Source organism: Punica granatum, chromosome 2 (assembly GCF_007655135.1).
Source record: "Punica granatum isolate Tunisia-2019 chromosome 2, ASM765513v2, whole genome shotgun sequence".
Classification (NCBI taxonomy): Eukaryota; Viridiplantae; Streptophyta; class Magnoliopsida; order Myrtales; family Lythraceae; genus Punica; species Punica granatum.
In genome coordinates this window covers 2,578,607-2,591,051 of record NC_045128.1, presented here as the reverse complement: position 1 = coordinate 2,591,051, position 12,445 = coordinate 2,578,607, and the positions used below count along the sequence as shown (strand labels likewise).

The 12,445-nt window shown below is 47.5% G+C and overlaps 3 protein-coding genes across 3 annotated transcripts; all 3 read right to left on the bottom strand.

Moving 5' to 3' along the window:
* Positions 1-4,256: 4,256 nt before the first annotated feature.
* Positions 4,257-7,648, bottom strand: LOC116195333 (protein SIEVE ELEMENT OCCLUSION B-like). The gene is made up of 7 exons (XM_031524451.1): positions 7,076-7,648; positions 6,829-6,936; positions 6,280-6,728; positions 6,081-6,190; positions 5,843-5,985; positions 5,240-5,734; positions 4,257-5,140 (listed from the first exon to the last, which is right to left on the bottom strand). Exons 1-7 carry the CDS (start codon positions 7,403-7,405, stop codon positions 4,487-4,489), a joined length of 2,289 nt encoding a protein of 762 aa, XP_031380311.1. The 5' UTR covers positions 7,406-7,648; the 3' UTR covers positions 4,257-4,486.
* Positions 7,649-8,169: 521 nt separating this feature from the next.
* Positions 8,170-8,951, bottom strand: LOC116195334. Its single transcript, XM_031524453.1, has one exon. The coding sequence runs from the start codon at positions 8,848-8,850 to the stop codon at positions 8,458-8,460; it is 393 nt and encodes a 130-aa protein (XP_031380313.1). The 5' UTR covers positions 8,851-8,951; the 3' UTR covers positions 8,170-8,457.
* Positions 8,952-9,092: 141 nt separating this feature from the next.
* LOC116195332 (protein SIEVE ELEMENT OCCLUSION B-like) lies at positions 9,093-12,298 on the bottom strand. Its single transcript, XM_031524450.1, has 7 exons — positions 11,873-12,298; positions 11,648-11,755; positions 11,099-11,547; positions 10,900-11,009; positions 10,662-10,804; positions 10,059-10,553; positions 9,093-9,959 (listed from the first exon to the last, which is right to left on the bottom strand). The coding sequence occupies exons 1-7, from the start codon at positions 12,218-12,220 to the stop codon at positions 9,306-9,308; spliced, it is 2,307 nt and encodes a 768-aa protein (XP_031380310.1). The 5' UTR covers positions 12,221-12,298; the 3' UTR covers positions 9,093-9,305.
* Between the last annotated feature and the right edge of the window lie 147 nt (positions 12,299-12,445).

Below are 12,445 nucleotides of genomic sequence, written 5' to 3'. Positions count from 1 at the left end.
TATTCTACTGCATTTTTTAATATAGAAAATATACTAGAAATTAGTGGCTTCGATTTGAGATAATGATGGTGGAAAAAAAAAACTAAGGTAATGATAACTCGACATGGTCTATTGACATCAACAAATTCCACATTTCTAATTAATACATATTAAAATGAATATTGTCTTATGGGCCCCTTTTTCGAATTTCTCATTTGCTTTTTTCCTCCCTAAGTAATTGAACTTTTAGAGGCAATAGGCAATTTTGTTACACTTTCATATTATTGGAGTAGAGGAGGTTTTGCACGACGTCGTCTTGTCTGGGCGGAAAAAAAAAACCGTTACCCAACGGACCTTTCATACTTTATATCCAACATTTGCCATTTTCATGACAAAAATAAATGCATTCATGTTAGATACCAAAATTCAAACTCCAAATGCAAGACTGGCACACTCCATGTCCAATGATTTAACTTTCTGCAATGTAAGATCCCCATCCTGAAAGATCGACCCGATGAGTTATGACTGTGCATAACCGATATTGATCCCTCAGCCGAGTTGTTAATATACTTATGTTCTTTTAATTACCATGGATGGGAGCTTTGATATTAGTGAACGGTGATGCATCCTTAATAATTGATGAAAGATCATATGCTCTCAAACCCCTAAATAGACTTTTTTAAAAGTTTTCTTTAAAAAAAAATCGTAAAACTGTCACGAAATCGTCAATTTGAGAATTACAAGGTCCAGCTGGACATATCATTAGTTCCTAGGTCAGCTCAAAATGTAACCTCCCATCACAATTTCATCAGATGATGTCTATGCGACATTCGTAAGAAGAAGAGCGTAAATTTCCGAAGAACGGGAATTTTCTTGATTTAAGTACGACGGCCAAAGAGCTCTCACGGAAAAGAATTATCAACAGATGATCTGATTTGCAGAGGTTTCAGCCTCAAGGTTTTTTTTTTTTTTTTTTAGAATAATTAACCTTTTTTTTCCCCTTCTTCCTTTTCCTTTTGGGAGAAATTAATTAATTTGTCAATTTAAAATGACTAAATGTAAAAAAAAAAAAAATAATAATTTCCCAAGCTTTTTAAATTTAATTAATAAATAGGAAAAGCAAGGAAGGGGCCCACAGGGAGAAAACATTCACGATTCACCATCTGAAACGACTTGCAGTCCAAGTGAGAGAGAGACCACAATTTGAATAACGTGGGTCAATGATTGTTCTCCTTTACTTTCCCTAATTAATCAATACTTAATTAGGATTTTAATAAGAAAATATTGCTTCTTTAATCCCATCTTAACACTGTAAAATGAGGACTTGATTGCAGGAGAACTGCTCTCTCGGGTGTACCGTGGCACTGTACTACTCCAAAACCGGTTTCACTGCAATAAACATCCTTACTTACTATACCGGCAATACCCGCCTAGGGCAATCGAATAAAGCACGGAGGACTTGGAGGTTCTTTGCTAAGCATTCTATGAAGACAAGCAGAAAAAGATTTGCAGCAAATCCCAAAACCAGATTACCAAGTGCTGTGTTCAGTAGGTCAAAGAATCAGGTACATCAGAGATGCTGGGTTGGTTGAAGGATACGACCGGGTAGGCTCTCCGCGAAAAACAGAGGACACGTACCTTAACAGACCTGAACAAAGGAACCGAATCAAAGGATCCAGGTTGCAACGAGAACCTCACAATCTTGTGGGGGAGGGACAGAGGACAGCGACTTCACAACAACCTAAATAATTAGGGGACCATGACGAGGAATATAACCAAGCAACGTGACGAAGGATGATGACCGTGTCATGTCCTTCCTCACGGGACCAGCAACAAATAAGAAATGTTAAATGAGATGGGAATCAGAGGGTCCTTACTGTGCCCTTGTCTCCGTCTTCCTGTTCCAGTTATAGCGGTTCATCTCGGTTTTCACAACCACTTGCACCATAACTGGGAATCCTCTTACAAGCTGTCTTTTACCATTTGTAGCCCCTCGGCAGCGACTTGATATCAGAAACATTAGCACGCATTAGTACTGAATGCATACCAGCATTCACTTGACAGATTCGATACTGATGGACATGAATGTATAATGGGGGGAAAAGGAAGGAGCTCATGGGTTGACAGCTCGAAACATATCTGTTTGATAAGTTGATGATTGGATTACGTACAGTAGCCTTCCCACCAAAGAACATCAAGAAAAGCAATCATCGATATGTAAAATCACCAGGCACAGGGAATATCACGGTAACATCTCCAGACATAAAGATAATGATGTTGAGAAGACATCTTAATTAGACATAAAATGTAAAGAGGAAGAGTCCCGACATAGTCTGATATGGTGGCACTGCCCACGAAAGCTGTGAAGGAACATATCCATCTAACATGTTCCCAAAACTGCCCTATGCCTCATACGACTATATACATTGTAATGTTGCAGCACAAAACACCCCGATGACTTCATTTATGAGCTTGCCTTGTCTATAAACTACTAAAGAACACCTTCTCTAGAGGTTTTTTTTTTTCCAGTGTAACAAGTAGCAGTGCGGCCAAGTAACTTTCATAACGATCCTAGTAATAGCTATAGCTGGTTCTGCCAAGAAGAATTTCCTCATCTTCCTACACAAGCTGGCACCATCTAGTTCATTGTCCACTCTTCACCTACTTGATCATAGAGTCACCATATCTAAGATATTGGTTCTACAACACCCTCCATATACTCTGCCGATCCCTCCCCCTGCCACCATACTTAGAGTTACTAATACCATCTAAAAGACTAAATAACGATGGAAAAATCATGTTCATGACTGCATTCTAGAATCCCTGACATGGGCAAAATCCACAGCAAAAATGTTAAAACATGAGAGAGATGCAGAGACCACATACAACTGCTTTCTGCTAAAATAAATATGTTTCTGTACTCTTGCGAAGCTGACCCTCAGTTCACATAGCCCTATCCAATCCTCTCTTCACACTGCTGTGCCTTCAGATACACAGGTTGAGCAGACATTCAATTTCGTCAGGACAAAACTACAGCCATTACGGCTTGAAAACCTTAACCCCGGCTCCAAAGCTTACTCAATTTACGGCTTGATCCACCAAAATCATGAAGAAAATCCAACAGTAAGTAATTACTTTAGGCCAGTAAGCAACCACTAACAAGATTTCCCCATCTTCCACGTCTAAATCATAGGAGAATGTTCATCTGACAACACAAAAACCTGACATCCATCGCTCTCTAAATTCGAGGATTGTAAGATTCGGGTAGAGGAAACAGATCTTTCAGCAACCAAAGCAGCTAAACTACAGGGTCAACTAATGCTGGACGAGAATTTCCAGAAGTGCTAAAACATGAGGCTGATAGAGTGTGCGATGCAACAAGGCAAATTCAAGTTCTAGCTCGAAAGATGAATGCACACGCAATTCATCAATGCCCTGCGAGCTAAAGAGTTGAAGAGCAATACCAATTCCACATTATTGCCGGAACGCAATGCTACAGCACAAAAGCTCATCCTTCTGAGAAATCAAGAGTATACTCTACAGTCACTGTCTTCGATACTATAACCGGAAGTCGAATCGGAGAAGAAGCCGCCGATGCAAAAGCCCATAAATTTCTAACAAATGGGAAAGCCAAGAAAGTCATCATTTTACTTCAAGCGAGTGTACCTACGTCTACTAGGTCTGCCTCCTCAAACGCTTCCTCAGCTTCTTGTACTTGTGCTTGTTCATCTTCTTCTTCCGCTTCTTCTTCACACTGTCGGCCCACATTGTGCCATCCGACTCGTTGGATACCACGCCGTCCGCGTCCGGCTCAGCTTCCAGGTTCACGTAGATCGGGTCCGAGAACAACCCCAGAGGGAAGCTCGGGAAGAAAGGGGGAGGGGTAGTCTGAGCGGAGCTCTCCGTCGTCGTCCGGCCCAAGAACTGCCCGAGCAGACCCGGCTGAGCGATGTGGGGATCGAGAATGCGGAGCGCCGGGAACTGGTGAGGCTGCGCAGGACCCTGTAAGGTGGAGATGACCCTCGTGAGGTTCGCCCGGCGGAGGAGCTTCTGAAGAGTAGAAGCCATTGACGAGAGAGAAGCAAGACGAAGGTGTTCGATGTTTTGCGCCAATGAGGCGGCGGTGCGTTTTTGCCTTCGGGGCAGAAGAAGCGACGTGTGACAGAGAGGGCGGCTTGTCGTTTTCGGTTCCTTGTTCAGCCCATTGGGCTCATTCAGTTCAACATGGGCCTAAGCCTGGACCTCCTATTGCAAATGTAAGGGGAAACACAAATATGTACAAAATCAAATCATGTATATATAAGCTCTTCAATATCATTTCATACAATATGGTTCTTTATTTTGTGGCAAAGGTCACAAACATAGACGAATTGCCCCTTTAAAACTCGTGACATAATGGAAGTAGAAGGTGTAACGTAACGAAAAAAGAAACAATTTCACATGACGGCATTATTGTATATAGATACGTAGCTGCGACGCGATTGAAGATGATCGATATGGTAGTTCATTAGTCGTAGAGGTTTGAAATGGTTCCATGCTTGGCATCATCATGGCAGCAGAGGAAGGTGGTGAGCTTATCCATGAGGCGCTGGCACTCAGGGCACTTCATCCACTCCGGGATCCGCCCAGCCGCGCTTGGGAACTCGAACCGGCAGCAGGGGTAGGCGATCCCATGTAGCTTGTCGTGGTGGTCCTTGAAGGCCAAGTCATAGCCCTTGTTGGGCACGTGCTCCTTCCAGAGGTCGTACTCCACCAGGGTCGGCAGCATGGTCGTTGCGTGGCCGTTGACCACCACGCTGGAGCCCTTGGCCAGCACAGCCCAGCCCCCAGACTTGTCGTAGCTCAGGAGCCTCTTGATCTCCTGCATGACGATGTCGTGGTCGTCAGCCTTCCCGAGCTGGATCTTGGAGAAGAGCATGCTCTCTAGCCGGGTCCAGAAGAACCATATCATGGCCAAGTCCTCCCAGCAGTAGCTGAGCTTCTCGACAGTAATCGCGGTTACGGTCCGCCTCACCTGCTCCCTCTTGTCGCTCTTCCCAACGTATACCATCTCCAGGGGTATGCGCGCCGCGACGGCCACCTGACGGGCCGTGGCCGTGAACTTTCTGATCCACTCGATGTCATCCCCTCCGTACAAGAAGATGTACTTTCCTTCTCGAATCTTATTCATTCGAAACAAAATATCATCAGTGTTATCAACGAGATTATCATATATATACATCATGAAAGTATGCCGAGGGACGTATAATTACGTACGTACCCAGTTGAGAATCGTCGGGTCGATGCCATTGACGAGGAGCTCAAGCCTCCAGGTCTCTTCCCTCCATAGGTTTTCCTCCCTGATGGTAGTGAAAGGGAAGGCATTGCTGCCCCAAATCCACATCATGTGGATGGCATTGGGGGACACAACTTTGCCTTGCGGGTCAAGCACCACGAGGATGGGCTTTCTCCTAAAGTGCCATATCTCCCTGATGAACCGGATGACGGCCTGGTCGATGAGGCTTGGGTGGTACACGGTGTACCACGGCATGGTTGACTGGAGGGCCTCGAACTGCTTCTGCATCTCGTCCGTCCATTGCGTCTTGGACCGGTCAAACACTGGGATCCAGACGACCTCGTAGGGGTTCTCATGCCTCGAAGCATGCATCTTGGATTCGCTGTGGATCTGCTCCAGGATCGAGAGCTCCTCTTGGGAGATGTCCAGGCCCGAAATGAGCAGCAGCACGTTCTTCCGCCTCAGCACTTCGATGTGTACCTGATGCGATGCAACAATACACCGGAACGTCCCGATATCAGAGGCCAACACATGGAATTTACAAAGTTTAAAGGTCGATGAGGCAAAAGAATGGAATAGAGAGCTAACCCGTCTTTTGGTAGATCCATCAATGAGTGGCTGAATATCATCCTTAGGGTAGATCAGAGCCTTGAGAATCTTCATGTTGTCAATGTGGATCGTATCTAAGAGGTGCAGAAGATTCTGGAATGATTCGAGCTGCTTCTTTTCATCTGCATCGAAATTAAAATGTCCAGTTTTCGAGTTAGCATCGGAGAAAACAATGTGGGGTGAAGTAGGCTCTGAAGTTCTTGGAACGTTATCGTACGGATGTGCTGTTGACAAAGATCGATTTGCTTCTGCAGATGTTCACTGATGTTCTTGAGCTTGTGGGCCAGTGTGGACAGCTCCCATGCCTCAGTGGTTGATGTTATGTACCTGTAAATATTATTGTTTAAACCATTTGTGCTAATGTAATTTGATTAATTAGTAATACATAATGAAGCTTATTATGTCGGAAAACATACTCGTGGCCCATGCTGGTGAGGGCCGTGATCTGGGTGGCGCAGGCTACGGCGCTCCTGATGGTCCAGTACACTGCAGTGGGGACATGGGACATGGCGGCAGAGAGGGCCGGGTCATCGTGCGAGATGTACGGGGAGGGAAGTTCCTTGAGCTGGAGGACGCACCAAGTGACCTCCAGCATCGCCTTGATGAGGTTGTTCAGGGCGTCGAACTTGGGCTTCAGCGGGCCAGACTGCTTCATGATCACCGGGAGCTGCTTGAGGATGGCCATCGACTTGGCGAGCTGGTTGGTGGAGTAGATCTGCGCGAGCAGCCAGAACTCGCCGTAGTTGAAGGCGAAAGCCGCCAGGGTCAGCACCAGCTTGGCGTCCCACGGGAAGCTCGTGAGCATCTTGACTATGGACAGGGTGATCGAGTGCGCATCCCCGCCGCTCAAAGCCTTGAGAGATAGCTGGAAAATTTCATTCAAAAACGAAAAGATATGGATCCTCAATAATTTGGAGAGCGATTATTACAGTTATACAATAATCTAATACTAATCGGATGAGGACCTCGCAACAGATACGGTCGATGGTGAACGAGAGAGCGTCCATCATGGCGATGAAACTGGCTTGGTGAGTCTTCTCATCCAAGTTTTCCATATGCGCAACGGTGGTTCCCTGCACACACATACGATGTCGAAAGCTAGTCATTCACATAGCATATACGAGTTCTGATATCAGTTACGATACTTGCTCCGCCGGCATAGGAGCAGAGACAGGAAGAAATTACTAATGAATCAGCTAGCGGGAGCCTTACGTCAGCGAGAGTGTCGACGCTGGGGGTGGCGCGGGTGAGTATGTCCTCAACGATTAATAGGAGAGGTCTCACGTCGAGCTCCAGCCCATCAGGGGAGTGGGTCTCCAAGACCTGCTTCATCATCAAGTTGTCGTCCGACATCGAGATCATGCTCCTCTCCCCGGGGGCGCCACCCCTCATGTACTTCTGGAGCGCGGTCGCAGTTGGCCCGGCAGGGGCGGTTGGCCTGGAAGTGGCGGTTGGCCTGGCAACGGCGGTTGATCCGGCGGGGGCGGGTGATGCCCCTGGGACCTTAGGAGTCAAGGCCATGTTGGGCATCGTATCGGCCATTAGAGGGAGCAACAAAACTAGCTGAGGTAAATATGGGAATGGATTTTGTTGCTTTTGCTTGGATGGCTGTCTATGGATTTGTGGGGGTCTATTTATAGGCTTCACCACACAGGAAAAGTGTACTGAGATTTGAATCCACTTCCTTGCTGCTTGTCTAATTTAGTTAAAGTCCTTCCAGTAAAAACGTTTGAGAGAAGCCAATATGGGATAGCCTTTGTTCTTGTCTCCTGCCCCCTTGTGGTACCCACCCTTTTGCTTTTTCTTTTTGTCACTCTTGGAATATATGGCTTGGTTCGGTCGGATGGATCGTAATTCGAATTGTAAGACCTAGTGGCATATAAATGAACTTTGGATATCAGAAGACTAGATCGTATCGAGTCATCAACATGATACATACATACTCGTGTCTCTACCCGTTATACCGTATCGAAAAATGTTGTTCTCGAAACATAAACGGGGTAAAAGTGAATGAGATAGCTAAAAAAAGGGAGGTTAATCGCGTATAGAAAAACACAATATTTATATATTTACCCTTAAAAAATAGCATAGAAAGACACGATATTTGTATTTTTTTTAAAAAATATAAGACAATCTTTAAAAAATAGCACAGAATGATATAACTTTCTGGTTTAGCTACGCTTCTAGCACATTAAAAGGAAGATTGTGCTTTAAGTTCGTGTCTTTCCGCATTAATTTTTAAAACATGAGGGCGATAAAGTATGCGATGCAACGAGGCAAATTCAAGTTCTAGCTCGAAAGATGAATGCACATGCAATTGATCAATGCCCTGCGAGCTAAAGAGTTTTTGAGCAATACCAATTCCACATTATTGCCGGAACGCAATGCTACAGCACAAAAGCTCATCCTTTTGAGCAACCAAGAGTATACTCTACAGTCACAGTCACAGTCACAGTCAGAGTCTTCGATAATCGATACTATAACCGGAAATCGAATCGGAGAAGAAGTCGCCAATGCAAAAGCCCCTAAATTTCTAACAAATGGGAAAGCCAAGAAAGTGATCATTTTACTTCAAGCGTGTGTACCTACGTCTACTAGGTCTGCCTCCTCAAACGCTTCCTCAGCTTCTTGTACTTGTGCTTGTTCATCTTCTTCTTCCGCTTCTTCTTCACACTGTCGGCCCACATTGTGCCATCCGACTCGTCGGATACCACGCCGTCCGCGTCCGGCTCAGCTGCCAGGTTCACGTATATCGGGCCCGAGCAGAACCCCAGAGGGAAGCTCGGGAAGAAAGCGGGAGGGCGAGTCTGAGCGGAGCTCTCCGTCGTTGGCCGGCCCAAGAATTGCCCGAGCAGACCTGGCTGAGCGATGTGGGAATCGAGAATGCGGAGCGCCGGGAACTGGTGAGGCCGCGCTGGACCCTGTAAGGTGGAGATGGCCCTCGTGAGGTTCGCCTGGCGGAGGAACTTCTGAAGAGTAGAAGCCATTGACGAGAGAGGAGCAAATCGAAGGTGTTCGATGTTTTGCGCCAATGAGGCGGCGGTGCGTTTTTGACTTGGGGGCAGAAGGAGCGACGTGTGGCAGAGGGGGCGGCTTGTCGTCTTTGCGTTCTGGTTCAACCCATTGGGATCATTCAGTTCAACATGGGCCTGGGCCTGGGCCTGGGCCTGGGCCTGGACCTCATATTGCAAATGTAATGGGAAACACAAACGTATAAAATCAAATCATGCCTATGTAAGCTCTCCAATATCATTTCATGCAATATGGTTCTTTATTTTGTGGCAAAGGTCACAAACATAGACGAATTGCCCCTTTCAAACTCTTGACATAATGGAAGCAGAAAGTGTAACGTAACGAAAAAAGAAACGATTTCACACGACGACATTATTGTATATAGGTATGAAGCAATGGCGCGGTTGAAGATAATCGATATGGCAGGTCATCAGTCATAGACGTTTGAAATGGTTCCATGCTTGGCATCATCATGGCAGCAGAGGAAGGTGGTGAGCTTATCCATGTGGCGCTGGCACTCGGGGCACTTCATCCGCTCCGGGATCCGCCCTCCCGCGCTCGGGAACTCGAACCGGCAACAGGGGTGGGCAATCCCATGGAGCTTGTCGTGGTGGTCCTTGAAGGCCAAGTCATAGCCCTTGTTGGGCACGTGCTCCTTCCAGAGGTCGTACTCCACCAGGGTCGGCAGCATGGTCGATGAGTGGCCATTGACCACCACGCTGGAGCCCTTGGCAAGCACAGCCCAGCCCCCGGACTTGTCGTAGCTCAGGAGCCTCTTGATCTCCTGCATGACGGTGTCGTGGTCGTCGGCCCTCCCGAGCTGGATCTTGGAGAAGAGCATGCTCTCCAGCCGGGTCCAGAAGAACCATATCATGGCCAGGTCCTCCCAGCAGTAGCTGAGCTTCTCGACAGTAATCGCGGTTATGGTCCGCCTCACCTGCTCCCTCTTGTCGCTCTTCCCAACGTATACCATCTCCAGGGGTATGCGCGCCGCGACGGCCACCTGACGGGCCGTGGCCGTGAACTTTCTGATCCACTCGATGTCATCCCCTCCGTACAAGAAGATGTACTTTCCTTCTCGAATCTTATTCATTCGAAAGAAAATATCATCAGTGTTATCAACGAGATTATCACATATATAAATCGAGAAAGTATGCCGAAGGACGTGTAATTACGTACGTACCCAGTTGAGAATAGTCGGGTCGATGCCATTAACGAGGAGCTCAAGCCTCCAGGTCTCTTCCCTCCATAGGTTTTCCTCCCTGATGGTAGTGAAAGGGAAGGCATTGCTGCCCCAAATCCACATCATGTGGATGGCGTTGGGGGACACAACCTTGCCTTGCGGGTCAAGCACCACAAGGATGGGCTTGCTCCTAAAGTGCCATATCTCCCTGATGAACCGGATGACGGCCTGGTCGATGAGGCTCGGGTGGTACACGGTGTACCACGGCATGGTTGACTGGAGGGCCTCGAACTGCTTCTGCATCTCGTCCGACCATTGCATCCTGGACCGGTCAAACACTGGGATCCAGACGACCTCGTAGGGGTTCTCATGCCTCGAAGCATGCATCTTGGATTCGCTGTGGATCTGCTCCAGGATCGAGAGCTCCTCTTGGGAGATGTCCAGGCCCGAAATAAGCAGCAGCACGTTCTTCCGCCTCAGCACTTCGATGTGTACCTGATGCAATGCAACAATACACCGGAACGTCCTGATATCAGAGGCCAAGACATGGAATTTACAAAGTCTAGAGGTCGATGAGGCAAAAGAATGGAATAGAGAGCTAACCCGTCTTTTGGTAGATCCATCAATGAGTGGCTGAATATCATCCTTAGGATAGATCAGAGCCTTGAGAATCTTCATGTTGTCAATGTGGATCGTATCGAAGAGGTGCAGAAGATTCTGGAATGATTCGAGCTGCCTCTTTTCATCTGCATCGAAATTAAAATGTCCAGTTTTCGCGTTAGCATCGGAGAAAACAATGCGGGGTGAAGTAGACTCGGAAGTTCTTGGAACGTTATCTTACGGATGTGCTGTTGACAAAGATCGATTTGCTTCTTCAGATGTTCACTGATGTTCTGGAGCTTGTGGGCCAGTGTGGACAGCTCCCATGCCTCAGTGGTTGATGTTATGTACCTGTAAATATTATTGTTTAAACCATTTGTGCTGATGTAATTTGATTAATTAGTAATACGTAATGAAGCTTATTATGTCGGAAAACATACTCGTGGCCCATGCTGGTGAGGGCCGTAATCTGGGTGGCGCAGGCTACGGCGCTCCTGATGGTCCAGTACACTGCAGTGGGGACATGGGCCATGGCAGCAGAGAGGGCCGGGTCGTCGTGCGAGATGTACGTAGAGGGAAGGTCCTTGAGCTGGATGACGCACCGGGTGACGTCCAGCATCGCCTTGATGAGATTGTTCAGGGCGTCGAACTTGGGCTTCAGGGGGCCCGACTGCTCCATGATCACCGGGAGCTGCTTGAGGATGGCCATCGACTTGGCGAGCTGGTTGGTGGCGTAGATCTGCGCGAGCAGCCAGAACTCGCCGTAGTTGAAGGCGAAAGCCGCCAGGGTCAGCACCAGCTTGGCGTCCCACGGGAAGCTCGTGAGCATCTTGAATATGGAGAGGGTGGTCGAGTGCGCATCCCCGCCGCTCAAAGCCTTGAGTGATAGCTGGAAAATCACATTCAACAACGAAAAGATATGAATCCTCAATAATTTTGAGAGCCATAATTACAGTTATACAACAATCGAATACTAATCGGATGAGGACCTCGCAACAGATACGGTCGATGGTGAACGAGAGAGCGTCCATCATGGCGACGAAACTGGCATGGTGAGTCTTCTCATCCATATTTTCCATATGCGCAACGGTGGTTCCCTGCACACACATACGATGCCGAAAACTAGTCATTCACATAGCATACACGAGTTCTGATATCCGTTAGGAGCGGAGAGAGGGAGAAACAATTAATGAATCAGCTAGCGGGAGTCTTACATCAGCGAGAGTGTCGACGCTTAGGGTGGCGCGAGAAAGTATATCCTCAACGATTAATAGGAGGGGCCTCACGTCGAGCTCCAGCCCATCAGGGGAGTGGGTCTCCAAGACCTGCTTCATCATCAAGTTGTCGTCCGACATCGCGATCATGCTCCTCTCCCCAGGGGCGCCACCCCTCATGTACTTCTGGAGCGCGGTCGCAGTATGCCCGGCAGGGGCGGTTGGCCTGGAAGTGGGGGTTGGCCTGGCAACGGCAGTTGACCCGGCAACGGCGGTTGATCCGTCAGGGGCGGGTGACGCCCCTGGGATCTTAGGAGTCAAGGCCATGTTGGGCATCATATCGGCCATTAGAGGGAGCAACAAAACTAGCTGAGGTAAATATGGGAATGGATTTTGTTGCTTCTGCTTGGATGGCTGTCTATGGATTTGTGGGGGTCTATTTATAGGCTTCACCACATAGGAAAAGTGCACTGAGATTTGAATCCACTTCCTTGCTTCTCGTCTAATTTAGTTAAAGTTCTTCCAGTAAAAACGTTTGAGGGAAGCCAATATGGGATAGCCTTTGTTCTTGTC

What these genes read in the sequence shown, in the direction of transcription:
- LOC116195333 (XM_031524451.1), bottom strand. Translation starts at nt 7,405, where the DNA reads ATGGCCGATACGATGCCCAACATGGCCTTGACTCCTAAGGTCCCAGGG. An exon ending in GCGTCGACACTCTCGCTGAC is followed by an intron (nt 6,937 to 7,075) that starts GTAAGGCTCCCG and finishes ATGTGTGTGCAG; the next exon opens with GGAACCACCGTTGCGCATAT. An exon ending in CTCACCAGCATGGGCCACGA is followed by an intron (nt 6,191 to 6,279) that starts GTATGTTTTCCG and finishes TAATATTTACAG; the next exon opens with GTACATAACATCAACCACTG.
- LOC116195334 (XM_031524453.1), bottom strand. Translation starts at nt 8,850, where the DNA reads ATGGCTTCTACTCTTCAGAAGTTCCTCCGCCAGGCGAACCTCACGAGG.
- LOC116195332 (XM_031524450.1), bottom strand. Translation starts at nt 12,220, where the DNA reads ATGGCCGATATGATGCCCAACATGGCCTTGACTCCTAAGATCCCAGGG. An exon ending in TCGACCGTATCTGTTGCGAG is followed by an intron (nt 11,548 to 11,647) that starts GTCCTCATCCGA and finishes GTGATTTTCCAG; the next exon opens with CTATCACTCAAGGCTTTGAG. An exon ending in ATGGATCTACCAAAAGACGG is followed by an intron (nt 10,554 to 10,661) that starts GTTAGCTCTCTA and finishes GCATTGCATCAG; the next exon opens with GTACACATCGAAGTGCTGAG.